Source organism: Eumetopias jubatus, unplaced genomic scaffold, assembly GCF_037043125.1.
Source record: "Eumetopias jubatus isolate StellerSeaLion01/CBP00866 unplaced genomic scaffold, mEumJub1_p1.0 scaffold_2, whole genome shotgun sequence".
In the NCBI taxonomy this organism is placed as follows: Eukaryota; Metazoa; Chordata; class Mammalia; order Carnivora; family Otariidae; genus Eumetopias; species Eumetopias jubatus.
In genome coordinates, this window is record NW_028274808.1 from 41,726,498 (window position 1) to 41,753,146 (window position 26,649).

General features: G+C 38.3%; 1 protein-coding gene across 1 annotated transcript; it reads left to right on the forward strand.

The window, feature by feature from the left end:
- The first annotated feature begins 3,922 nt into the window (after window positions 1-3,922).
- LPL (lipoprotein lipase) lies at window positions 3,923-26,649 on the forward strand. Its single transcript, XM_028093104.2, has 10 exons — window positions 3,923-4,163; window positions 10,688-10,857; window positions 15,036-15,215; window positions 16,548-16,659; window positions 17,795-18,028; window positions 19,654-19,896; window positions 21,783-21,903; window positions 22,593-22,775; window positions 23,806-23,910; window positions 26,215-26,649. Coding segments are annotated over exons 1-10 (1,437 nt in total). The 5' UTR covers window positions 3,923-4,075; the 3' UTR covers window positions 26,216-26,649.

The following is a 26,649-nucleotide window of genomic DNA, read 5'->3' on the forward strand; positions in this document are numbered from 1 at the left end:
AAAGGCCTACACCTTTCTCCCCCTCAGCAGTCACAGTATTTGTCTCTCTGGTATGTTCTGATGTGTCTCCCTCACCATAAGGCCTTGTTCCAGGACATGCCATTGCAATGCATTGGCTTTTTAAATTATTATTCACTCTCTTTTTAAAAATTATCTTTTATTTCTCTTCTAAACTTTATTTAGGCAAATCTTTTAATGCTGATATTAAAATATGATTTCTTTCTTTCTTTCTTTCTTTCTTTCTTTCTTTCTTTCTCTCTTTCTTTTTTTTCTTCCTTCCTTCCTTCTTTCTTTCTTTCTTTCTTTCTTTCTTTCTTTCTTTTTCTTTCTTCTTTCTTTCTTCTTTTTTGTTGTTTGCTTTCTTTTGTTGTTTGCTTTCTTTTGTTCTTGGAAGAAGGGAGGGGATTGATATCCCCAATGCAAAAAACTAAAATCCTTAAAATGTGTCTGGATTATTTAACACCATACTTTTATCATTGAAGCAATTCTTTCCATACTCCACAGTTCCTTCACCCCCAGAGCAAAGAAAGTATCACTGGTTCCTTTATTCAAACCTGGAGGAGGAAGGAGATAGTAGCAAATTGGCTAAGTATAATATTTATTTATACTTTATCTTTTTCAAAATAGAACACCCAACTTTACCAATGGAGAATTATACTCTGAATTTAACCTTCTTTTGAACTGCCACTTGGAATTTCTTCAACATAGCTTTGCTAGGTAATGAATAAAAGAAGTCTGCAAGGTCAGCATCTCCACTTATCAACTGTCCAGTAGGACAGCTCTAGCCTCAGGGACCAGATCCCAGAGCTATGATCTCAACCTCATCCTCACCCTCACTGTCACATCACCATCTCTGACAGATGCAGCCTGTGCATATGTGCATATGGTAGGTGGCACTGGAAAAATTTTTGACAGCAATTTTTGGTTAGCATTTTGATTTTGTTTTTTCTTATTAAAAGTCAATAGATTTTTAAGTACTTATTATATTTAAGAGTTTATATTTGTAAATTTTATTTTCATTAGCCATGCTTTTTTCTACATTAAATATAATTTTTGTGGTAAAGACCAGATCTACTTCAGTACTGATGTTGTTTTAGAGCCCACTTAAACATTCCATCATATTTTAATTTAGGAAAAAAAGCCACAAAAAATATATGCCCTAAATTATGCATGTGCAACAAACATCTGCTTCTCAGCTTTTTCCAATTTGTAATTACAGCAAGATTAAAATATAACCATCAAATATTTTTCCCCCTTGGGATCGCCAAAGGAAAAAACTTTGTGATTTGTGGTTACTGTTATTTATTCTTGGTTTCATCTTCCCTCAACTGTACAATGGGAATATTATTAAGTCCAGGGTGTTTTTTGTTTTTGTTTTTGTAATGATTAAATGCAGAAACGGATGAAAAGTGCTCAGTGTATGCAAATAGCAGTCCCTCAGTCTAAATAATAGATAGATTTAACAAGATAAACAAGAAAAGATAGAACTTCACTACAGTTCTGGAGTTTCTGGTCCTTTCTGTAGGCAAATCATTTAACTTTTAATTTACATCGTTTTAAACATATACCAGGAGCAAGTGTCCTGCTGTAAGAATGCTGGGTTGTTAAACTTTTATAAAACAGTTTAGCTTCTTCTAATCTGAAGATTTTTAAGCCTGTTACAAAGGAAATGCCAACTACGAAAAAAGTCAAGCATCATGTCATTGGTAATCAAATAACTTTGCTGAAGTTTGGACGAGGCACTTCACTGAGGCACTTCGCTAACGCACAGGCAGTCCAGACCTGGAGATCAACAGCCTCCGCAGTACAACGCAGGCATCTTTGAGACAGCCAATCAGGAGAGCGCATTGCCACCACACCCACCTGTTCATTGCTTGTCCTGGCTATCGGAGCCAAATTGTCTCCTTTTTTTACCAGGCTGAGTTGCTAGGAGTTAATTCTTCCTGGAAATCTCTGCCACTCCGATGGACATGCAGCATAACAGCACAGGCCATTCCAAAGCTGGTTTCGTGTTAAAAAAAAAAAAAAAAAAATTAACCCTTTATTTCTTTGGTTTTGTTATCTGTTAACCTGGGAAATCATTTTAAACATACATTATAAGACTCAGACTTCCCTTTAGCAATTACATAAAATCTTGTGGTTCTCTGAAAGACACAGAAGTGCAGATTGGGTTGTTTATCTTAGCAAACAATATTTATGTGGGAAAATAGACCTCACGAGTATTCTATATAAGATAATAGGCATTTTTGCACTTTTGTTTATATGTCATTTATATCTTGAGCACATACCATGCAACTGTATTCATTTTGTGTCATTTTTTTTAAATTAGAATTTCCTATATAGTTTTTGGAGGGCTACCACATCATAGTTATTCATCTTCTGCACAGTCTATTCTAAGGTTCCTCTGAGGGGTTTAATTCTTTGCAGGTTTCAGAATTCCTCTATATGCTTTGTCATATAGAATGAATGTGCACAATATATTGTTGAAAAATTGCAAGACAATATGTTGTGTTGTGGCATTTAATGCATCAAATTAACAATAGAATTTTATTTTACAGAATAGCAAATTTAGAATTACTGGGGTATTATCAGATGTATTTCATTTATAAGAAAAACTTAACATGTGAGCCCAGTTTAAATTCTGTGGCCTTTCATCTTTCTCACACACAAATGTGGATGGGGGTAGAATGAATAGAAGGAAGCATTCAGGATATTCAGAGAAATAATTCAATATAGACAGTGAATTGGAGGTTTTGATTTATGAATCTGTTTCTCAGATGTAAAGTGTGGAGTATAAAGATAATTGTTTTTCTTGGCTAATGCAAATTATTTACATTTAGAAAGATATTTGAAAGTATTCTGAACATTTTGACAAAAAATACAATATCCAATGAGACTTCATTATTATTTTACTTGCATACCTCAAGACATTTTTAATAGATTATTAAGATATAATTTACATAACACAAATTTCACCCATTTAAAGTGTACAAGTCAACGTTTTGCCACAATGTAATTTTAAAACATTTTTTATCACCATTCCCCCAAAACTTCTCCATTGTTCCCCAGCCCCTATTCCCCAGCACCAGGCAACCACTAATCTACTTTCTGTCTCAAAATGTGCCTGTTTGTGGATTTTTATATAAATAGAATCATACAATATGTATTTTTTGTGACTGGCTTCTTTCACTTAGCATAACAAATCTAGTTTTATATTATTTGACCTCAACAATCTGTTTCTGATGATAAAATATTATCCTTGGATTCCTGTATGAGTTTGACGAGTGGGTATAATTTTCGTGAGAGAAAACTTAGAAACTAGTTAGAGCAGGAGGGCTTTTCTCCACCACATAGGCTAATCCATTTTGCCAATATTAATATACCAGATTGTGCAAGCATAAGATGCAGAACAATGTGTGTCCACGGATCCCTAAATTGACATTGTACAGAATTTTGGGAAAAACAGAAAGATAAACAACAACAAACATTGCAAGTTACAAACAGAAGCCATCAAAAGAGAAGTATAGTTTAAGTATTGATCAAATGTAGTTTAACAGCTTAACTTCCCCTCCTTGGAAAACTGGTGATTGAAAGTATTTAACATAAATGCATATAAATTTGTGTTTGGTGCTTGTACAGGGGGCCCTTGCAATACAGAGTCCTTAGGAAAAGCAAAGAGGAACCTTACGGAGAAAGCAAATTTTCCCTTCTGCCCTTTTCCCCTCTTCTCACGGACAAGATTTATCCTCTTTACAGTTTGCTCAAATACTTGGAAGTGAATTTAGGGCCCTCCCCCCAACTTATGATTTTATAGCCAATAGGTGATGAGGTTTATTTGCATATTTCCAGTCACATAAGCAGCTGTGGAGTGGAAACAGTGTCAGACTCGATTCTTCCTCCTCCTCTTCGGAGGGAACCTGCCACTTCTAGCTGCCCTGCCCTCCCTTTTAAAGGGCAACTTGCCCCACGCCGGACCTCAGCTCCAGCCTGCTCCCGCCTCGGGCTCAGCTGGTCCATCACCCTGTCCGCGCTTCTGCCAGTGCCCTGTAGCTTCTACAGAGAGACGCGCCCCGAGATGGAGAGCAAAGCACTGTTCCTGGTGGCCCTTGGCATGTGGCTCCAGAGTCTGACCGCCACCCGCGGAGGGGTGGCCGCCGCCGATAGTAAGTTTTGCCCGAAGATTCCTCTCCACCTGCAGACACCTTTCCCATCCACACGTTATGAGGATGGGAAAGAGGGAGTCGAAAGGGGTTGCAGATGTGTACCGGAGACTCTCCTAGACTGAGCGCCGGTTCCGAGAAGAGTCTACGGGCTGGGATCCGGGAGGGGTAGGGAGGGAATTCTCCCTCAGATTTTCCTGGAGTCGTTCCCGCGTTGTCCCTTCCAATCTGGCTGAGGCAGTGTTTCCGGGTCCGTAGACTTAGAGGAAGAGTAGGGGGGTAGCTCGAGGGGCGGGACGAGAGAGGTCGGAGGAAGGGCTTAAATGGCGGTGATCGGCAGTAATTGCCTCTCACGAGGACCCTGGAATGAAAGGCACGCAGGTCAAGGTGACCCTGGCGCGGCCGCCACCGTGGCTCGGCCCCCGCCTATGGGAGCGCCAGGAGAGAGTGGCCCCTTCTCTTCGAGAAGCCGACCCGAGGGGGTGGGGACGGGGGAGGAGGCGTTGTCCGTATCTCAGAAGCACTGGACACTCGCTTTCGGCGTCGACACGGTGGTGGGGGACTGGACGCGTGGCGCCGAGTCCCGCGGACGCAGCGTCCTGCACGCGTTCGGGAGCCCGGGAAGCTCTCCAGCTTCCATTCTTGCACGCGCCGCTTTTCTTAGCACCCAGAAAACCTAGCGAAGGGCTGCCCTCCTGAAAACATGGCGCAGCGACCTGCAGTCTGTGGCCGCTGGCTTGGGTGTTACGAGGTTTGCATTCGGCTACCCTTAAAGTCCTCGGAGCCGAGTCCAGCTCTGACGCCCAGCCTCGCGAAGCGTCCACAGGCACGTGGGGCTTCCGGGAGGCGCAACCTGAACCCCAGTCACCGCCCGGGCGCCACCGGATCCTCAGGGTTAAGGTATTACAGGAGAGATGCGAATTTCTTTATTGCAGGGAAGGCAAAAGACCAGCCTGAGACCTGCCCACTATAGAGGCAGACCTAGTACCTTGAACCCTGCTTGGTTCACCGAACATACTAACAGCAACCAAAAGGCAACTGAAGCAACTCGTAAGCGCAGGCAACATTTTCTTACCCCTTCGTGGTGAAATTGCAGTTAGGGCAGTGTGGCTTGGATGTGCTTACAGGCAGCATGGTTCAAGTTACAGTCGAGTTTGTCCATGACTTTGATTGCAGCTGAAAGTTTATTTCAGCAGTGGGTTGTAAAAGAACATTTTTGTTAGATTTATTTAAAAAATGTAGATTTCATCAAATCTGATTGGATTAAAAAAAAACAGTATCTGGAGGTGCAATTAAAAAGTCTTAAATATCTTATATAGTGGCATGTTCCCCTCCATAGTGTTTAACCCCGTCCGAGAAGATGGTAGGAACAAATTCCATATTCTTATTGCAGAAAATACACCATGGTGTGAAGTTACTTTTACCATAAAAACCACACAAATATTTGTTTTCCACAGTTTGTTTTTGCTGGCTTTTTATTTATTTTGAGAGACGGGGAGAGCGCGAGGTGAGGAGCGGGGAGAAGCAAAGGGAGAGGGAGAAGCAGACTCCCCGCTGAGCAGGGGAGCCCTACCTGGGACTGGATCCCAGGACCTTGGGATCTTGACCTGAGCGAAGGCAGAGGCTTAACCGATGGAGCCACCCAGGAGCCTCTGTTTTTGCTGGCTTCTTAGAAGTTCACGACCCTAAATTCCTGGTCTAGTTGGTGTCACCTCTCTGGGTTTGAATTCCTCAACTGAAAAATGAGGAGTTCAGGCCACACTCAAAATCATCTTAGTCTTCTCTAATTCACACTCTTTGATTTAAATGGACACTGTGATTGATGAATTAAATTGGATTTTAAGCAACGTGTGCTTTAGCTAGCTGTAAATCTGTCAAGGGAGGAATCTTTTTTTTTTTTAATAATTTTGAAATTTTTGTTTTTTAAGAGAGAAAGAGCACCTGAGCACGAGGGGCGAGGGGCGGGGGCGGGGGGAGAGAATCCTAAGCAGGCTCCACACCCAGCGCTTAGTAGATGCTGGGCTCCGTCTCCAGAGCCTGAGACCTTGACCTGAGCTGAAATCAAAAGTCAGATGCATAAGGGACTTAGCCACCCAGGTGCCCCAAGGGAGGAATCATTTTTAAGTAGACATGAAATTAATCCCTCCTATCCTTCCCTCCTACTCTCACTCCACCACTCCCTCCCTTTCTATTATGCTTCTCCCATCACAGCAAATTTATACCCCTTTTCTCCTCCAGATGAATTCATCTAGGAATGTAACGATTTCAGAGGCAAAAGATATGAGTGTGAGAGAATGGTAAACAGCACCTCTCTGGGCTCTGACTTATTCTGGATTTTTTTTTTTTTTCTAAGAAGAATGTGAGGATATGAGGTGCTAACTGCCCTCAGGCTCTTTGTTGAAGCCACCTCAGTCCCTGCAGGGCCTCATTAGGAAACTTGAAGAGCTAGACAAGGAGCATATGGATCAGTACTCAGGAGCTGCAATTCTATTTGACCTGCCATAGTGAATTTCCAGGCTATCATCTAAGTTAAATGTGATGGGTGATAACAGCAAAATAGCTGATACCATTTGCAAATGGAGCAGAGCTCAGCACTGGAGTGATTGATTAATAGTAGTATTGAAAATTGTGTGTCAGACACAGGGGTAGAGTTACAATGGAACATTTTCACTTTCTTTCAGGTAGTGTAGTGTATTTTTAGCTTAACCTTTCTTCTTTGCATTGTTCAGGAGGAGAAATTGAGCTATATAGTTTACTGCTTCTATTTTATGAACATTTTTTTTCTATAAAAATGAAAAGCAAATCTATTGGTTAAATAAATCAAGAGCATGTCTACATCGGAATATCTGAAAAGACTAATCACTTTAGTCAGATTTTTTTTCCCCTGATCAAACTTTTTTTTGTTCTCACCCAGTCAGTTTGGTTTTTGGCATTCTGTAGAAGCTGCCTGAGTCAGTAAGGATGACCCTCAGTTTCAGAGAGAAGGTAAATTATTGCTGAAGTCCTTTAAGTATGTGTGTGGTGGGGTAGAAACTTCTAAGAGAATTGCATTATAATTGAGCTCTTGTACCTCATGTCTTCATATGCACACTAATCCTATTCATCTGATAATTGTGAGCTGACTTTAGAATATCTTTCCTGGGATGCTCAATGTTCCTTCTTTTCTAGGAACAATAATGTAATTCCCAATAAATTTACCTTTGAAGTCCTTTGATCTCTAGTTTCATCTCTGTGAGTTATTATCCACATTAAGTAAATTCCTTGTCTTTTTTTATACGCTTAGAATTTTAGCTATTTAATAATTTAGAAATAAAGATTATATAGGCAAGAAATGCATTAACTTGTATCTTACCCCAAATCTTGTCTTAGTGCTGAATAAGGACATATCTGATGGGAACCAGTTGGTGTGGTGATGCTGATATGATAAGTTGAATTCAGGATGGAAGCTCTTATGAAGGAATACAACTTAGGCAGCCTCCCTTCCACTAATTTAAAGTAGCTTTAATTTCTAAGGGGACCTGATAAAAAAGATCCTTATCCCCTTAAGAAAGATAAGTGCAGAGTCTTTAATACCATTTTCATGTATGGAAAACAATAATTCTCTTAGTAACAATGGAATCAAATCAGTTCATCTGCCAGCCAAGAGCAATCCCAGTGTATACGGGGACAGCTAAACATGTTGACTGACACACATCAGTTGTGTGAGAAAGTGAAGCTTGGGAAGTACATTCATCTTTAGGATCCTGAGACATTCTTACACCAGTAGTGTGAAAATTTCTCTCAGAATACCAAAGAGAAGGAAAGACTGACTGTAATCACTAATAACATTTATGATTTCATATATAGAATTGACATAGAATTGAAAACATCTTGTAGCATATAGAGTGGTGCTGTCTTCCTGTCAAATGCTTCATTATGCTTTCTGTAACTTAAAATGAAAAAGAATTTCCCTGAGAAGTGAAATAAAAGTCTCCAAATACAAATTTGTTTGAGAATGTATGAATTTCCTATTTTTTTATTTAGAAGCTATACCCAATAGGAAATGTTAGTTGTGGAAAATTGGACCTCTCAAATGGGCTATGCAGATAATCTGTACAGGAGCTATGATTTTTCTTTTCTTTTCTTTTTTTTTTTTTGAGAGGGAGCCTGCAAGGCCCAAGAGGGGAGGGGTAGAGAAAGGGAGAGAATCTTAAGCAGGTTCCACCCCCAGTGCAGAGCCATCTCGGAGCTCGATCTCACCATCCTGAGATCATGACCTGAGCTGAAATCAAGAGTTGGATGCTCAACTGACTGAGCTATCCAGGCACCCCAGAATCTATGAACTTAATAGACATTTTTTTTTTTTGTGGAAATATACAAAGCTAGCCTTAATAATGTCAGAGAATATTCTTAGTCATTTCAAAACCACCAACAACACCAGGGCTATGAATCTATGAATTAAATAGACTTTTTTTTTCATGGAAATATACAAAGCTAGCTTTAATAATGTCAGAGAATATTCTTAGTCATTTCAAAACCACCAGCAACACAAGGGCTACTGTATTGCATAATTCTAGGGAAAAATAGACCGAAGTGAGTGGCATCTTCTGGAGTCATGCAAGGCAATAGTCTTAAATATCAGTTTAACAAATAGGTGGTGGGTGAGATCTGTCTGCCAGGTCATTTGGATGATTTCTACTTCATAAAAATTCATAATCAAACATGTTAAAATATGATTATTGAGGAGGGATGAGTTATTTGATGTGGAGAGATATGGGATAGATGAAACTAATTTAGTTTTAAATTTTCTAAAGTACTTTGTAACAATAAAAAAACTTCTTGGGCATTGAGAGCAGAATCAGATTAAAAATTTACAATATTTTTTTCTACTATCAGGTAAATAATAAGGCCACCAAAGTACTTACTGGCTAGAAAGCAAAAGGAAGACCTACATCCTCAAATAAGATGGAAGGCAGAGTGTATTTTTAATAAGTCAATGGCTTTCAAGTGCACTTTTACTATATGAAAATGAAAAAAAACTTAAATATCAATAGTCTATCACAGGCTATCATTTGAATAAATTATTTTAGAATGTTCAGGTGCTAGAAATTGTGTGTGTGTGTGTGTGTGTGTGTGTGTGTGTGTGTGTGTGATCAACTTGTCACCTATAATGAATTACTTAGCAAGTAGCCACAATATTGCTTAAGGAGTTTTAGAAAATAATTAAAAAGGAAAACGTTGGCCAGTACTCAGCTAAGTACATGATAAGCCTGATTTGAATCCCTGTACATTCACTATACTGTATCATTCTTATTTTCACTTTTTGCCTGGCTTTTGCAATGTTACTTGAAATTACAGATTTTTAGCATTTGAATTATGAAAAGTGTTAGTTTAAATTAAGAAATTAGAAGGACCAATTATTTATCTTCTGAGTTTTAAATAGAGAAACCTAAAAGTTACAAATTATTACCTTATAGTAAATAGTTTTTAATATTTTTTACTTGCGTTAAGAAATTAATTTCCCCTAATATAACTTCCCTTTGACGTGCTCACTTTAAGAATTTGACTTTATTTGAAATACAATTTACTTCAAGCATTCACTGTAGTATTAAATGAAGACATCAAAATTTAGATTTATTATCAAGAGAGTCAAAAGGTTGGCTGAAGTTTTATTTCTCTCCTTATTCACTTCAGGATTGACTATGAAGTCAAAGTGGATTTTTTCCCAAACCTGCTTTGCTGTAGTTTTTTAAGCTTTGACTTTGTGTGAAATACTGCAAAGACAAGTAATATTGGAAAAGAAATATTTGGGGAAAGAACTAACCAATTCAGGGGCACCTGGATGGCTCAGTTGGTTAAGTGTCTGCCTTTGGCTCAGGTCATGATCCCAGGGTCCTGGGATCAAGCCCGGTGTCTGGCTCCCTGCTCAGGGGGAAGCCTGCTTCTCCCTCTCTCTCTGCTGCTCCCCCTGCTTGTGCTCTCTCACTCTTTCTATCAAATAAATAAATAAAAAATTAAAAAAAAAGAATTAACCAGTTCACACATAGCACAGGCATTTCTGAATGATTTTTTAAAACATTTTTAACTGATGTACCTTGCTATGGGGATGGGAACAATTTTATACAAAAATTTACTTAGGCTTCCAACTTTCTTATTGCTAACATTTAAAAAAATTATGCTAGTGAAAAGGAAACAACCTTTCCTCAGGCCTATTATATCATATTTTGGGAAAACATTCCTTTGATGTAACCAGAGAGTGAAAGAGGGTGAAATAATATATGAAATAAGTGGAACTTTACAATGCAAGAGCCATGAGCCAGTATTCTTTGGGAGAATGAGTTTTGAATTATAACCAAGAGACCTGGATTCTGGTCTCTGTCAACTTTGATCACCAATGGAGGATTAGTCATTCTCTTGTAATCTACCTATATTTAAAAAAATAGAAACAAAAATAGCACTGGTGGTAGCTGCTTATAAACCTAAAACATACCATTCCAGCAAATAAAACAACCCTCCAATTAGCCACCTATCCAATTTTTCCTTTTCAGGAATTACGGGAGGAAGAGATTATATAGATATTGAAAGTAAATTTGCTCTAAGGACCCCTGAAGACACAGCTGAGGATACTTGCCACCTCATTCCTGGAGTGACAGAATCTGTGGCTAACTGCCACTTCAACCACAGCAGCAAAACCTTTGTGGTGATCCATGGCTGGACGGTAAGATAGTCTCTTTGGGAAGGAACAAATTGGGATAGACCAGGCATCCTGCCTGACTGGCTTGCTCCCATTGTTGGGAACCCCATGATGAGTCTCCCTATCTTGTACGTCTGCTTGTTTTCCAATGGTTTTACTTTAAACTTGAGTACAGGCAATTCTGGTTTGGGGTGGGGATTGTGGAATCTAAACTCACATGTTCATGAGTACTTCCCCCAGGTAATGCCATCTTTCATTTTATCATGGTATTTAATTGATACCCTCAAACCAGCCATTCTTGTGAGGTGGGAAAATAAGACTTTGCTCAACTACAGAGCAGAATGTAGGTTATCATTCTAGGAAACCAGCGGAGACCTGTCATGATCCTGATTCATGCAGCACATCACCAAATGTCCTTTCCTAAGGGAGAAGCTATCAGAGAGAGGAGAGGGTTGGAATAGAGTGAGGAGATATTGATTCTGGTTCTGGCTTTGCCATTCTCCAGCTCTGTGATGTGATTGATGCTACTTCTCATCTCCAGGCCTCAGTTGACTGATGTGTAAGACAAAGAGGTTAGACTCTACGTCCCAAATTCTCCAGTTGTAAACTTTAGGGAACTTTTCTAGAGATGAAAGAGGGCTAGCCAGGGAAGTGTCATGCAAAATGATTAGAAAAGGTGAAAACTGTGGTTACATTTACTTTTACTTTTAAAGAATACAAATAGGTGATGAGGATTAAGGAGTACACTTGTGATAAGCACCAGATGTTGTATGGAAGTGTTGAATCACTCAATTTTACATGTGAAACTGTGTGTTAACTAACCGAAAGTTAAATAAAAACATTTAAAAAAGAAACAAAATACAAAAATAAAGAATACTATTAAAGTAGTGGCTTCTAAATGTGCCAGTCACTTTCCATGGTGCAGTTCTTAGCTACTTCAGTTGGTTGTTAATATTTTCAAATCCTAGTGAGCAGATTTCATTTTCTTATGTAAAAAGGACTTCCATAAAATGGGAGGTTAGAGAGAAATAGTCCTGCCATTATGTCAGAGCTTGTGAATAAAGTAATAGATACTAAATAAATTCTAACAAGATGAATTAGAGAATGATTGATAGACTTCTAGTCTCAATTTCTTTTCCTGTGTAACTTAAGTGCCTTTCTTATTAACAATCCTGGACAATTGCTATAACTTTTACAGAGGTGAAGGCAACTACTAACAGAATTTACGTGGATGTTTATTTAAAAAAAATCTATTTACTAGAATTAACATAATAAATTACATATCTCATGACAAAAATATACATTCAAATTCTTAGCAGATGTTTTTACATTTTAAGAGATTTAAATAAGAAGAAGCAATCCTTGGTAGTTTTAGAGACATTTTGGTTGTATATAGAACTTTAAATACTTTTCAAAAAAGTATAGTAAGCTTAATAAACATTTTTTATGACAGAATAAATTGAATATCTCAAACATCTCAATCTTATCCCTAAGAGAACTTGATACTTTAGGAATTTTGCAAAAGCATAGTTCCTTCTCATGCAAAGATGACATACGAACCCAGTATCAGCAGATAGTGCCAATTTCTATCATTGGTCTTCCTGCCCACTAAGGCCACCATATTCTCCACACTGTGTGTCCTGACATTTTGAGAGCCCAAGCCTCAGAGGCTAGGCCACTGGCTGTAGAACTGAGTTTCATCATAAAGAGCTGGTTGGTCTATGCAGTAACTAATCCAGCCATACTGGGTAACTGATCTCAGCTTATCTCAGTGGAATGCCTGGCTGGTTCAGTTGGACCACCTGGAATGAGTGGCCAGAAGGGCTTCAGTTCAGCTGTGTGTCTGAGAATCAAAGATTTTAAAAATTTGTGCTGATTTTAGGAACCTCAGAAAAAAAACCCGGTAAATAATACCTTTTTAGAGTTAAAGAAGGTGAGTACTCGGATTTTCCACCCCTTTATTGTTTAGGGCTACTTATAGCCATATTTTAAGTTGAATTAAAAAAGAAAGGATTGGAATAGTTTTTAGGCAGTTAGTAAAAGTATCAGTCACTGTAGGAGTAAGTTGGGTTACTTACTCTTTGACAGATTGCCTAACTTGGAAACACTGATAATGCAGAAAAACTTGTAATAGGGGTTTAGAGCAAACAAGATTTTTTGCCTTATCTGAGATAAACTGTTTAGCAACTCAAGGTCATAGGACAAAGAGAAATGTAGAAGTTCTGCAGCTTTGCCATGGAAAATTCAAAAGAATGCTTAGCGTGTAGTATGCATAGAGCACATTCCAGAAGGCAGTTGAGACACAGCTGTCCTGGAGCTTTGCCACCTGCTTAGGTTTCATAGACCAAAGTGTTAAGTACAGAGTTCTCATTGTAGTAGGAGGTCCTCATGCCTGGCTAAAAGGAGTGGGTAACATTGCATTCTGAAGAATTGACATCATCCTCTCTTGAAAGGCAGTTGCAAAGTGTGGCAAACCCCAACATCTAAGAGAGGAGAAGGGGAGACAGGACCAATTCATCGGGGTTTTGGGCTAGGTAGGTGTTCTGACTTGTTCCCTCAGTGACCCAGGCTGCACTTAGACTTTTTAAAGCAGCCTCTTGCTGAGACAGGTTCAAAGAAGGTTTAAATAAGTTTCTGATGGACTAACATCACCTTTACACCTTTTCTTTTTTCTCTTCGTACTTGAAATGGCAATAGCTTTAGAGCTGGTATTAAATTACTGCAAATAGATTGGGAGTCAGAATGGTTACAAGAAGACATTTATGAGGTGGCAGGTAACTTCAAGATCATCTGAACCCACACCCTTTGTATTATAGGTGGCCTAAAAGGTTAAAACAGTGCCTACATTCATAGAAGTAATTATTGGAAGAGCTGGGACTGAAACCAAAATCTCCCGAGTTTCAGGCTTCCTTTTTCTTACCACAGAGCACAGCAATGAGATGAAAAATTGTACAGTTGTTAGTGTCAGGAGTGAAATGAGATCTCATGTTTTGATAGTTTTAGCCTAGAAAATAAACTAAATAAAATGGAAGCATAAATCTGAAAGAATCCACTATATAAGACCTAAGTTCCAAATGAAGTCCCTTGGTTTGAGAATTCATGACTCTTATTTTTGTTGCCGGAATTAATCTAAGAAGAACATAGGCTTTATAGGTCTCCCCTGAAAAGCTACTTTAAACATGTATTTCAGAACCTTCTTCGTTGAGTACATATTTAAGTAACCTTTACTGTGGCTACAACATGATTTTCTCTCAGGTCATGATAGGGGTGGGGAGATTTGGGAATCTGAATCAGGTTACTGTTCTGTTCAAGTTCATGGCAAGATGGTGCACAGTTTTACAGTGTGCAGTTTTTAAGTGTGTTTCCATTATTTTAAAGTATGCATCTTTGCAAAGGTGTCCAATGTCCTCTCTGAAAATTTAAATTAAAATTTTACATAGAGTTAACCCGAAAACTCTTACAGTTCTTTTGACTTTGAATTTGGGAGCCTTTTTAAAATAAGAAGCAAAGACTTACATTTGGAAGTCTCCTTATCTCCAAACAGGGCCAATCTAATAATTGGTAATTGTGACTATTAAGCCTCATTAATTCCACTCTGATAATTAAGAATTTGAGAGAATTATAAAAAAATCTAAGCTGAAGCTGATCATTTGCTTATGTATTAACAAAGAGATTGCTAAATGAATTTACCTTCTGTTAGGATTAGTATGTTTGAAACTATTTTTTTTCATTAGCACTTCAAATGTTTTATATAAATGACTCTCTATAAGAAGAAAAAAGTGCGTTCACATCCTCCAAAATAATATGGTTGGGAAAAATTTATTAGCCTAATTAGAAGTAATGAAATTTATTTTGAAATAGTATATAATTCTGCTGCAGAATTTTAACTTATCCAGATTGATCTTTTATATAAATTATTGGTTTTACAAAATTTATAAAACAAGTTTTTAAAAATTGGTGGTTTAAACCTAATCTGCCCTTCCTCAGCTTAACACATTCCTTCTTTGGCATACTCAAATTTTCCTCAGGAGAAGCAGGCACAAGTCTCTGAATATTCTTTTGCATGGTTTGATTTTTTTTCTGAGCCAATGGGCTTCCTTTCAGGTTTGTTTTCTTTCCATTTAGTGTAGGTGTATTAGGCTGACATATCGATAACAAGTTGCAGGTGGGTATTTTAGGAAAGCTTGTATCATCCTCTTCAGGTGACAGGAATGTATGAGAGTTGGGTGCCAAAACTTGTGGCTGCCCTGTACAAGAGGGAACCTGACTCCAATGTCATTGTGGTGGACTGGCTGTCACGGGCCCAGCAACATTATCCAGTGTCTGCCGGGTACACCAAGCTGGTGGGAAAAGATGTGGCCAAGTTCATCAACTGGATGGCGGTAAGACTGGGGGAAGAAGGGTTATCTGTCCAAAACTGATCCCTTCACTAGTGCTGAACAGAAGGCTGGTCTTTATTCCTTTTCACATAAATATAAATATTTTCTGGGGCAATTCAAATCTTCAGAATAAGCACAGGCATTTTTTTTAGCCAGAAAGCAGCATTATGATAAGAATGATAAAACTGTAAAGTCAAGGCATAATCCTGCCCTACCCTATCCTTTGATATTCTCATAGTGAATAGATCTGGTGAGACCAAGGACTAAGTAGGCCGAGCAGACAAAAGCTTGTTATTTCAGGGCAGAGGGAAGATGTCAGGTTTAGCCAAATTCTTCTCTACCACTTGGCTGGCACATGGAAATGTTATCCTGTCTTTGACCCATTAGAATACCAATCTTTTTCATGAAAAGATTAATAATACCCATTCCTTAGTGTAGATTAAAGATCCAGATTTTTATTGAGGGTTAGGGGACTGATAGATTTGAGCTAGGAAGAAAATGGCAGGCAAGGTCTATGAGGTGGCTACGGGTCAGGAGTTCTGATTTAGCTTCCACTTTTATCTACTTTATTCTCTGATGTCATCCTCTGAAAATTACCTTTGAAAAGTATCTTGGGGTTGGCTGAAAGAAAGTTAATACTCTGACAGGGCCAAATTATTTAAGCCAGATACTTGGAGGTAGAAAAATAATCTCTGTTTATTGGACTGACCATTAAAAGATTAAAGTTCTTTTCTTGACAATTTTGCTCATCAGGAAAGTGAACCTGGGCAAATCAGATCGCCTGCCTGGGCGTCAGGCTTCTCATCTGTTGAATAAAAAGACTGGACCATATGTGTATGTGGTTCATTCTCCCTGTAATATTTTCTGGTTTTAAGTCATTTTTCTGGCTAACCTTAAAGAATAAAGTGATGTAGGGTATTTAGAGTAGGGAATAATGGGTTAAGGTTAAATATATATTTAATATATGTGTGTGTATTTACATATAGTTTATCCACATATAGATGCACACATATATACATATATCTACATTTAAATATATAACGACACATGTACATGTACATGCATACATATGTTTTCAGATATATGGAAATTCAGATTTCCATACACTTCAGTTTCAGATGGATGGGAAAACTTTCTAATTAAATATGTTTTTAAAGAAAGAGAAAAATCTCAACACTAGAGTGATTGATCTAGAGCACAAAATTAAAATAAGTAGAGTTAATTTTCAGCATTGCCTGTATTTCAAAAACAATACTTATATTCATTTTTTTTCCTTTTAGCTTTGATCCTTTGTATAGAACTGTAAGAAGCCCTTTTTCTTTTTCTCTTCCAAAGGAGGAATTTCACTATCCTCTGGACAATGTCCATCTCTTGGGATACAGTCTTGGAGCCCATGCTGCTGGCATTGCAGGAAGTCTGACCAATAAGAAGGTCAATAGAATTACTGGTAAGAAAGCAGTGCCAGGAGTCTTATCACAGAAGTGTTGAGATGCCTGTCATTCTGAAAGAGAATCAGAATGTTTGTTAAATACCCATATGTATGTGGTGTTCCTCTGTGTTCGCCCAGCCATTTGATTATGTCATGGGAGGGCTTTTTTTTTCCTGAAGTAGGATAGAATATGGGCCCTTGCTCTCTTGGGCTTACCACCTACCGTCAGAAGAGAAATAGAACAGAGTTAAGCATGGAGAGCCAAATGGAGTCTCTGGGAAGCTCATTTCCCTCCTCTCTCTGCTCTGTGCTTTGGTGGTATATTGCATGTATGTCACCTCTCACATCAGTGCTGGGAAAAATGAAAAAGGACTGACACCAGAGGCTAGTTGTAAAAAGGAAGACAGTCAACCAGGGCAAAGGCAATGGATGATTTGGCAGGCCTAGAGGAAAAAGAAAGAACCCACCATTGTTTAAAGGCCTTCTCCCCAGGGTCAAAAATAATTTACAAAAGGAGATCTACTTGTCCTGAATGAAAATTGCTATTTAATGGCTAGTTCAAGAGACTCAGATTCCTTTCAGAGGAGCTAGGCCTACTTTTAATACTCTCAGTCATTTCAGAATTCAATCACTACTGGAACTAGTTGGTATTATGCTAAGCAAAATAAGTCCATTGGAGAAAGACAATTATCATATGATCTCACTGCTACGTGGAATTTGAGAAACAAGGCAGAGGATGATAGGGGAAGGGAGGGAAAAATGAAGCAAGATGAAACCAGATAGGGAGACAAAACATAAAAGACTCCCAATCTCAGGAGACGCTGGAGTTTGCTAGAGTGGTGGGGGGTGGGAGGGATGGGGTGGCTGGGTGATAGACATTGGGGAGGGTATGTGCTATAGTGAGCACTGTGAATTGTGCAAGACTGATGAATCACAGACCTGTACCCCTGAAACAAGTAATACATTATATGTTAATCAAAAAAAAAAAAAGAATCCAATCACTACAGAATAAGGAGCTAATAAAAACCTATGTGGCTGCCAGTTACATTCAAATGATGAAAAATTGAATGCTAAGGTGACACTAATGGAGGCTAAAATGAATGGGAATTTAAAAATCTGTGAGGCCTGTATTTTTTTTTTTTTTTGCATTAAGGCCTAGATCCAGCTGGACCTAACTTTGAATATGCAGAAGCTCCAAGTCGCCTTTCTCCCGATGATGCAGATTTTGTAGACGTCTTACACACATTCACCAGAGGGTCGCCTGGCCGAAGTATTGGAATCCAGAAACCAGTAGGACATGTTGACATTTATCCTAATGGAGGCACTTTTCAACCAGGATGTAACATTGGGGAAGCTATCCGTGTGATTGCAGAGAGAGGCCTTGGAGGTAAATATAATTTAGAAGTTAATTAAATGTAATTTTCACACTTAATTCTTATTGATCCAGGCTCCTACCCATTCCCCACAAGTATGTAGTTTGTATTTATTTATTTATTTATTTAATTTTTAAAGATTTTATTTATTTATTTGACAGAGAGAGAGAGACAGCGAGAGAGGGAACACAAGTAGGGGGAGAGGGAGAGGGAGAAGCAGGCTTCCTGCCGAGCACGGACCCCGATATGGGGCTCGATCCCAGGACCCTGGGATCATGACCTGAGCCGAAGGCAGACACTTAATGACTGAGCCACCTAGGCGCCCCAAGCATGTAGTTTTAATATACACATTTAGCCAAGAAATGTTTCTGAAGGAGCTATCATATTCAGCACAATCACCATTACAGCCTTAGTACTTCCTTTGGTCACAGACAGACATTTTTTCTTTTATGTATTATATTGTAGACTACACTGAGTACTGAACTTCCATAAATAAAAGAAGAGAAAGGTGAGACCTACACAAGAAAACTCCACTGCTTTGGATAATAACAGCATAAAGTGATATCGGGCCACATGTTGTTATACTTTGAATATGGTTGTGAAACCATAAGAGTTATTGTTAATTAGTCCAAATTTCTCTTGTCAGCCTTTTATAGAGATGTACAAATTAGGAACAAATCAGGGGCAGCTGGGGGGCTCAGTCTGTTAAGCTTCTGACTCTTGGTTTCGGCTCAGGTCGTGACCTCATGGGTCATGAGATCCGGCCCTGAGTGGTACTCCACCCTCAGTGGGGAGTCTGCTAGAAGATTCTTTCACTCTGCCCCTCCCCTCACTCATGCACATGCATTCTCTCTCTTCTTCTCTCTCTAAAATAAATAAATAAATCTTAAAAGAAAAAATAAATCACCATTCTCTAACAATGAATATTCCAAAATTTAAAGAAGAAATATAATTTAATATTATCTTAATGTTTACTTCAGTAATCATGTTTGTGTTAAATTTATAATTTGTTTTAAGGGATGTTTTCATCCTTTGTGAGCAATGGAACCTACTTGTAGTCAATATGCTCAGGTCTTTTGTACACATGTTATAGAAATTATAGCTTAATGTTACTATTTTCAATAGTTATAAAATCTTATGGTAAGAGATACACTTTCATTACATTGCTAATTATTTCTGTGATTGAGGTAAAAATTATTAGTAGTGAGACAACCTCCAATTATACATAGTATCTATGATAAAATACTATTCACTTAACAATTCTGCCTTTTATCTTGTTGTTTCTAGTAACATGTAGATATGTTTTATGTTTTCAGTATATAGGAAGGATGTGATAAACTGGGGGGAATCAACTTCTACCTTGAATGACTCTTACTATATCTTCATAAACATACAAATATAAGACAGCAGAAAAGGCAAAAGTTCTCTGAAAATTTGCAGTTTTGAAACTCAGAAAGAGATGAAAAACTGCCACCAAAAATACCTCCTTAAATAGGGCTTACACCCAGTCAGTCACAGGACTAGAACCTTAGGTAATTTTGTTCTGACACCACACCTAAACTAGTTTAGACATACACGATGAAACACTCATCGTGGACACACATGGAGTTGAATTTTCTTTGTGCCTCTTTTTCCCCAGATGTGGACCAGCTAGTAAAGTGTTCCCATGAGCGTTCCATTCATCTCTTTATTGACTCTCTGCTGAATGAAGAAAATCCAAGTAAGGCCTACCGGTGCAACTCAAAGGAAGCCTTTGAAAAAGGGCTCTGCCTGAGTTGCAGAAAGAACCGTTGCAACAACTTGGGCTATGAAATCAATAAGGTCAGAGCCAAAAGAAGCAGCAAAATGTACCTGAAGACACGCTCTCAGATGCCATACAAAGGTAGGCTGGAGAATGTTGTGAATAAGGAAATCAATTTGATGTTTATCATGCTCATTGCATCACATGTACTGAGTCTGTCCATCACCAACAGAGGTAGCGAAATGATGTTACTAAACCCTGAACCCTCACTTCCCATTGCCAGTAAGGCCCAGTGCACAACCTGTGCTGCCGTATGCAGCAGCCTTGCTTGCCATCCTCCTCTGTAATTGTGACCCCTAGCATGGGCCAGCCCATTAGTATCAGGCTCTGAGCTAATTTGAATCCATCCATCTATCCAGGGTCAGCAAGCAAACTATGGCCCATGGGCCAAATCCAGCCCACCACCTGCTTTTGTAAAGAAAGTTTTATTAGAATACAGCCACACATGTTCATTTTTGTATTGACTAAGGGTGCTTTTATGCTACTGCAGCAGAGTTAAGTAGTTGGGACAGAGACTGTATGGCCCAGTAAAGTTTATTTGCTATCTTGCCCTTCATAGAAAAAAGTTTGCCAACTCCTGAAGTTTGCTTTAAGTGAAAGCAAAAATTACCTGTATTTTAAAATTCAACTATTCCTGGGAGGGAAGAATATACCAAACCTCAAGATATTTCCATTTTGTCATGAATTTGTACGCAGTTGAATTTCAAACTTGTTTAGAGCAAAATTTATAAGGACTGAAGGGAAAGAAGAGAGGAGATGCCAAGGAAATCTGACAAGAGGAACTAAGACCAGAAAAGCTAACTTATGTGGAGTCCAGATGGAAGTCTGAGGGAAGGGATGATATTGAAGTATAGTTTTCCAAGGTAAAATGTATCTGATGGAGGCAACTATTTGTAAGGTGGTTTGTTAGAACCTCTATAGTGGTGTGTTTGGTGGCCCAAAGGTTTGGAGCAACAATAATTCAAGGAAACCTTTTAAAGCAATGAGGAAACCCTTAGTTTCCCTGACTCTTCAGAATGAGAAAGTGGGTGTGAGGTATAGAGGAGACTGGAATCTTCTGAAGACTCATCCCCAGGCGTCCTGCTCAGTGCTATGCAGTGCTCCATCACTATTCTTGGGGGTACTTCGGCAGTCTCAACTTCCCCTGCTCTGTCTGTGGTGATGCCTGCAAGGGCTCCATTCAACCCCAAACTCTGTTTCTCTTCACCTTTAGTAGCTGTGTGTTAAGCCTGCTGCCTTTCCTATCTCTTTAACCTCCCCCATCCCATCTACTCAGGGTTTTTAGTAGAGATGGGGAGAGCAGGGAGGAAATGTAGAAGTTCAAGTATCTGCTTCCAGAGGTTCTCCCTAATACAGAACACATTAGGAACTAGCAGTCTTTATGGCCTCACTGATGATTCAATGAATAAGTTTGGTTGTGAGCCTGCTATAATACCTGCTCTGTGCTAGATGGTGGGGGGATAAAGAGGGTAAACGTGATCTTCTGACCTGAGGGAATTTACACATAGGTAGGGAGTCAGACGTACCCATAAAACATGAAGAAACAGTCACATACAGTGTCCCATTAACAAATGCCAAATATGTTCCATACAGATATTCGGGGACAAAATGGCCAAGAAAGGGTAGAGTTCTTGGAGAAAGAATCATGGGTATTTTGGCTTCTTGATTTGATCTCCCTTGTGCCCCATCAAAGATGACTACTTTCCAGGACTGCTTAACAATTCATACACACCTGGATTCCTCCTATCCACTTACAACCACTTTCCTGAAAGGGAGTGGAATTCAAGGTCTCAATTTTCTAGTAACAAACACTGTGCAGATATGCGGAAATCCTTCACACTGATAGTCATGTGTGAACACTTCCTATTTAATGGTTCAGAATTCTGTGGTTATGATTTGCGTTTATTTGGGGGCAGTGGTGTTTCCATAAAAACTGATCAGCATTTGTTCCAATTTTCTCCTTACAGTCTTCCATTACCAAGTGAAGATACATTTTTCTGGGACTGAGAGTGATACACAGACCAACCAGGCCTTCGAGATCTCTCTGTATGGCACTGTGGCCGAGAGTGAGAACATCCCTTTTACCCTGTGAGTAGCCACATGACATTTCCTCCAGCATGTGGAGGAAGAAGAGTAGGACATTTGGAAAAGAAGTGGTCAACATATTTTTTTAAAAAAAGCTTTATGACAAAAGATACTCATTACATTAGTACATATAATAACATGGATTAGAAACAAAATAAGTACCCAACATTGAGGCAATGGTTAAATGAATTGTGGTTGTGGTTTAAAGTCAATACAATCAATCTAGTTTCTAAAAACTATAATTATAGAAAACCAGGTAAAACATGGCAAAAAGTGGAAAGTAAAATATGAAGTAAACAAAGAAAGAATAGAGAATTTTATGTATCCTATGACTTTAACAAAGTAAACATGTTCACATAGCAATATAGATTGAAAGGGGGTATATGAAGATGAATATAAATGTCTCTGAATGATTGATTTATGGATTTTTTTCTTAAGATTTGTATTAAATAGTTCATACTGTTTGTGTAAAGTTAGAATAGATTAAAAGGGTGTAGATATCTTTTAAAATACCCTAAATGCCATTGATCTTCATCTTGCGTATTTTGCTGGACATTTTTTGCATTTTTAAAATATTCCCAAACAATAAAGCTATTTATGTCTTGGGAGGAAGAAGAATGAAAAAAACAAAAGACCAAAAAACAAAAAACTTGTTTCCACAACTAACCAAATATGCTGATTTTTTTCTTTAGGCCTGAAGTTTCTGCGAATAAAACCTACTCCTTTCTAATTTACACGGAGGTGGATATTGGGGAACTGCTAATGTTGAAACTCAAATGGAAGAGTGATTCATACTTCAGCTGGTCAGACTGGTGGAGCAGCCCTGGCTTTGCTATTGAGAAGATCAGAGTAAAAGCAGGAGAGACCCAAAAAAAGTAATTAAATGTATTTTTCTCCATTCATGTTAGACTCACTGTGTCCTTACCTAGGGATAATGGAGCCTTCAACATTCAGGTGGAACTTTAGTAAGCTTTTTCTTTAAAACTATATCAACTAGATAATTACACCTATAATTTTGGGGAGGAGTATTCTTTTATTATCGTACCAGAGAAGTAATAGTATTTCTGAATTTCATGGAAAGAAAATATAAGCCCTGAACTGATCACAATTATTGAGTGAGAGCTGAGATTTTAAGTTGAGGATCTCAGCTTCTCATTTAGCACTGTTTCTGCAAGCACAAAACAGTTATGGAAAGAATCTCAGAGATGTTACTTTGACATTCAAAGATTAAAATCAACCTCTTCAAGAAGAATGAGATTCCAAGGTAATCTCATCCTGTCTCCCCACCCCCACCTCATGTATATCTATAAATTAATTGCATAGAGAGCCCCATAGGATTTAAAACTTTTTTACTAAATGTATAGGGATTTTGCAAACTATAGTGTGCCATTATTGTTAATAAAAATGACTCTTTAAATTAGGACTGATAAATTTTTTCTCTCTGGTCATTTTCTTTTATAACAAACAAAACAAACAAACAGCAACAACAAAAAACAAACAAAAAACAGGTTGTGGGTGGAGAGGCTATGCAGAGCATTTGTTTCTCTAACAGGACAGTTGAAGAATGGTTTGTGAATTCCCTAATGCAGATAAAAGGAAGTGGTAAAGTTGATCTTGTATCACCTCGTCGTGGTAAAAGCTTTGTGATTTTGAGGCTTCTCCAAGCTGTCTATATCCTGTCTAGACTGATTAACTCTACTGTTGAACAGTGGGTTAGGCCCTCAAATAACTCTCTGGTTCAGATGTGTTGCTGACCAGAATGGCCTGACTTTAAACAGTTATTGGAAATACCAGAATAATTAATCATATTGATCAGGTAGGATTTAACCAGCCCTGACCAAACCATATATTTTCGGTTGTTTCTCTTTTCCCATATGACATGTTCACATTCATTTTCTTCTACAGAGTAATCTTCTGTTCCAGGGAGAAAGTGTCTCATCTGCAGAAAGGAAAGGCATCTGTGGTATTTGTGAAATGCCATGACAAGTCTCTGAATAAAAAGTCTGGCTGGTGAGCATCATGGGCTAAAGATCCTCGGGTATCCTGAGCTTGCACTCAGGGACACTGCTTCATACATTGCTCTTCGTCCCATAACTAAAGACTTGCACTGGTTCTTGTGGCTAGAATCTTCAGGTGGTCTTTCTTAGCCCTTCCATGTACACATTGGCCTGGCCCATTTGTTTTTGTCAGTACTTCCTCCTTTTTCTTTCTCTTTCTGTTCTTTTATTTTCCTTTTGCACTACCACAAAAACTTTACTGCTGCTTTTTTCTGTACTGCATCCCTACTACCTTTACAGAGCCTGTGTGCAGAGCATACAACACAATAGTCATCATTGTGACTGTGGGTCTAGCCCCTCCAGGGGAGCAAAACATCAGCTGCAGCACATAGGACTTCTTGGTGCTCCAAGTGGCAGCAGACTCCAGGACAGAGAGCCAAAAAGGGGCAGCCACCAAACATCCATCTCAAAATCCCCAACGATGGGGAGCTAATGGAGTTAGAATTTAGGAGATGGTTTTCTTTTCCATCTGAAAACAATCCCCTGGCTCTTTCCTACTGACCCTTAAGACTAATCCATATGGCAGCTGTCAGCTAAATCTTTCCAGAGTGTCAATACTAAGTGGAGATTAAGCATGTGACTTTCTCCATGCCCTCCCGGATTCTCACATTATCTCACTTTCATTTGTCTACTCATTCCCCTGCCAGATACCAAGTACTAATGGGTTACAAATATAAGGGGGGAAAAGCTTAGATCACGTCATACAAGCGAGGGAAACAAGAAACAATGGGAAAGGCTGGTCACAACATCATCCAGAAATAGAAAAAACAATTGCTTCTGGTTTGTCTTCTCTCAGTTACATTGATAAACAAAAGTACAGAATAAGAATTGCCTAATCAGAGAAGTATATTAAAGACCCCATGTGGAATTTCTATTATTATTTTAAATTTCTATTTTGTGTTGTAATTTATCCATGGATAATTATGGATTATGGATAAATCAAGAAAAATAGGCAAAAACAAAATCACTGTGACTCTATTCCCCCGGAATAACTCCCAATTAACATTTAAATTTATATTCTTTCAGACCTTGTCAATGCATATATAATTTTTATATTTTTTCATTTTTTACAAAAATGGAATTATGACATACACTCTGAACAATAAGATGAAGCCACTTGATTAAAAACATTAATGTAAGAGTACTCAAGATAAACTTAAAATGGAAAATAGTTGATGGTACTGAGCCAGGCAGAATAACTGAATTTTTATCTAAGTGGACTAGTCTACTCAGAGGTTAATTGCTTTGTTTTCCCTCATCACAAATCTGAGACAATTTCACATTTGCTTTAACTTTTAAAAGCGACTCCTCTGTGAAGTTTTATACATTCATTTATGTCACATACAAACACACACAAACACTTGTATATATACATTCTCCCCAAATCATCCATAACTTTGACTATATGTGAATGTAAAAACAAAATCTGAAAAATCAGGAAATATCTCCAGCTGTTTTAAAAGTATTTCTGGTCATATTATTTACATAAGTCACAATCATTTATCTAAGAAAGTCTATTGATACATTCCTTGTCTGATTACAGGATTATTGAGACCACAGATATTTAGGTGGTTTTTCTGTATACATCTGAACTTTATCTAGGAATGATTCAGACTAATAACTACTTCTGCAGTTTCTCTATTCTGTCACTAAATTAATGAAAAGTTCTCTGTCTCTTATCTTCTGATATAACTCTTTAGAAGACTCATATCACAAGAAAAGAAAGAATCAGGCATTTCATTTGACAAGTTTTAGAATTAAGAAATCTTAAATCAGGAGCACCTGAGTGGCTCAGTTGGTTAAGTGTCTGCCTTCGGCTCAGGTCATGATCCCAGGGTACTGGGATCGAGCCCCGTGTCAGGCTCCCTGCTCAGCGGAGAGTCTGCTTCTCCCTCTCTCTCTGCCCTGCCACTCCCTCTGCTTGTGAGCACTCTCTCTCTCTGTCAAATAAATAAATAAAATTAAGAAAAAAAAAGAAATCTTCTTAAATCATATCGTCTTTGAAATCATTTGATTCAGTCCTCTGAAAATGATAGTCCTTATTGGGACATGGCTTAGTAGATCTTAGAGTGTCTTTCATTCCCACAAGCCTGCCGTTATCTACATCTGATCCATTATCCTCATGTCCTCTGGGTATATACTCATAACCTTTGTTCTGAACTTCCAGTTGGATAACTTTTTCATCATGAAGGTGGGAGGGGGTGGATTGTAAAACACTAAGCAAATAATAAATTGCCCTTCCTCTGCTTTTTCTCAGAACCTGGGCAAATCTACAGAAGGAAGAACAGCACATGAATTTTATGAAGAATGAAATCACTTTTACAAAAGATGCCCAGTGCTTGGGTGTTTCAAAGAGAATTTTCCTGAGTATTAATCCCTAATTAATAATTAATTAGTTATTTTAGGATACAGTCTTAAATACCCAAAAAAGTGGCTAATTCAATTTGAGGAATATAGTGGCCAAATAGCACATCATTAAAAGAGTACAGATTTAAAAATCACTGTTTTGTCCTTTGAAAAAGAAATAAGAACCATTTTGGCTCACGGTAACATAATACACCTTCTTTATCTAGTAAGTTTAACCATAGCTTAAAATTAAGTAGAATCTCACTTTTTAATCAGAAGCTTGCATTTTCTGGACTGATACCTTCTCAATGTTTTCTCCAAATCTGAATATAGAAAATGATTTTTT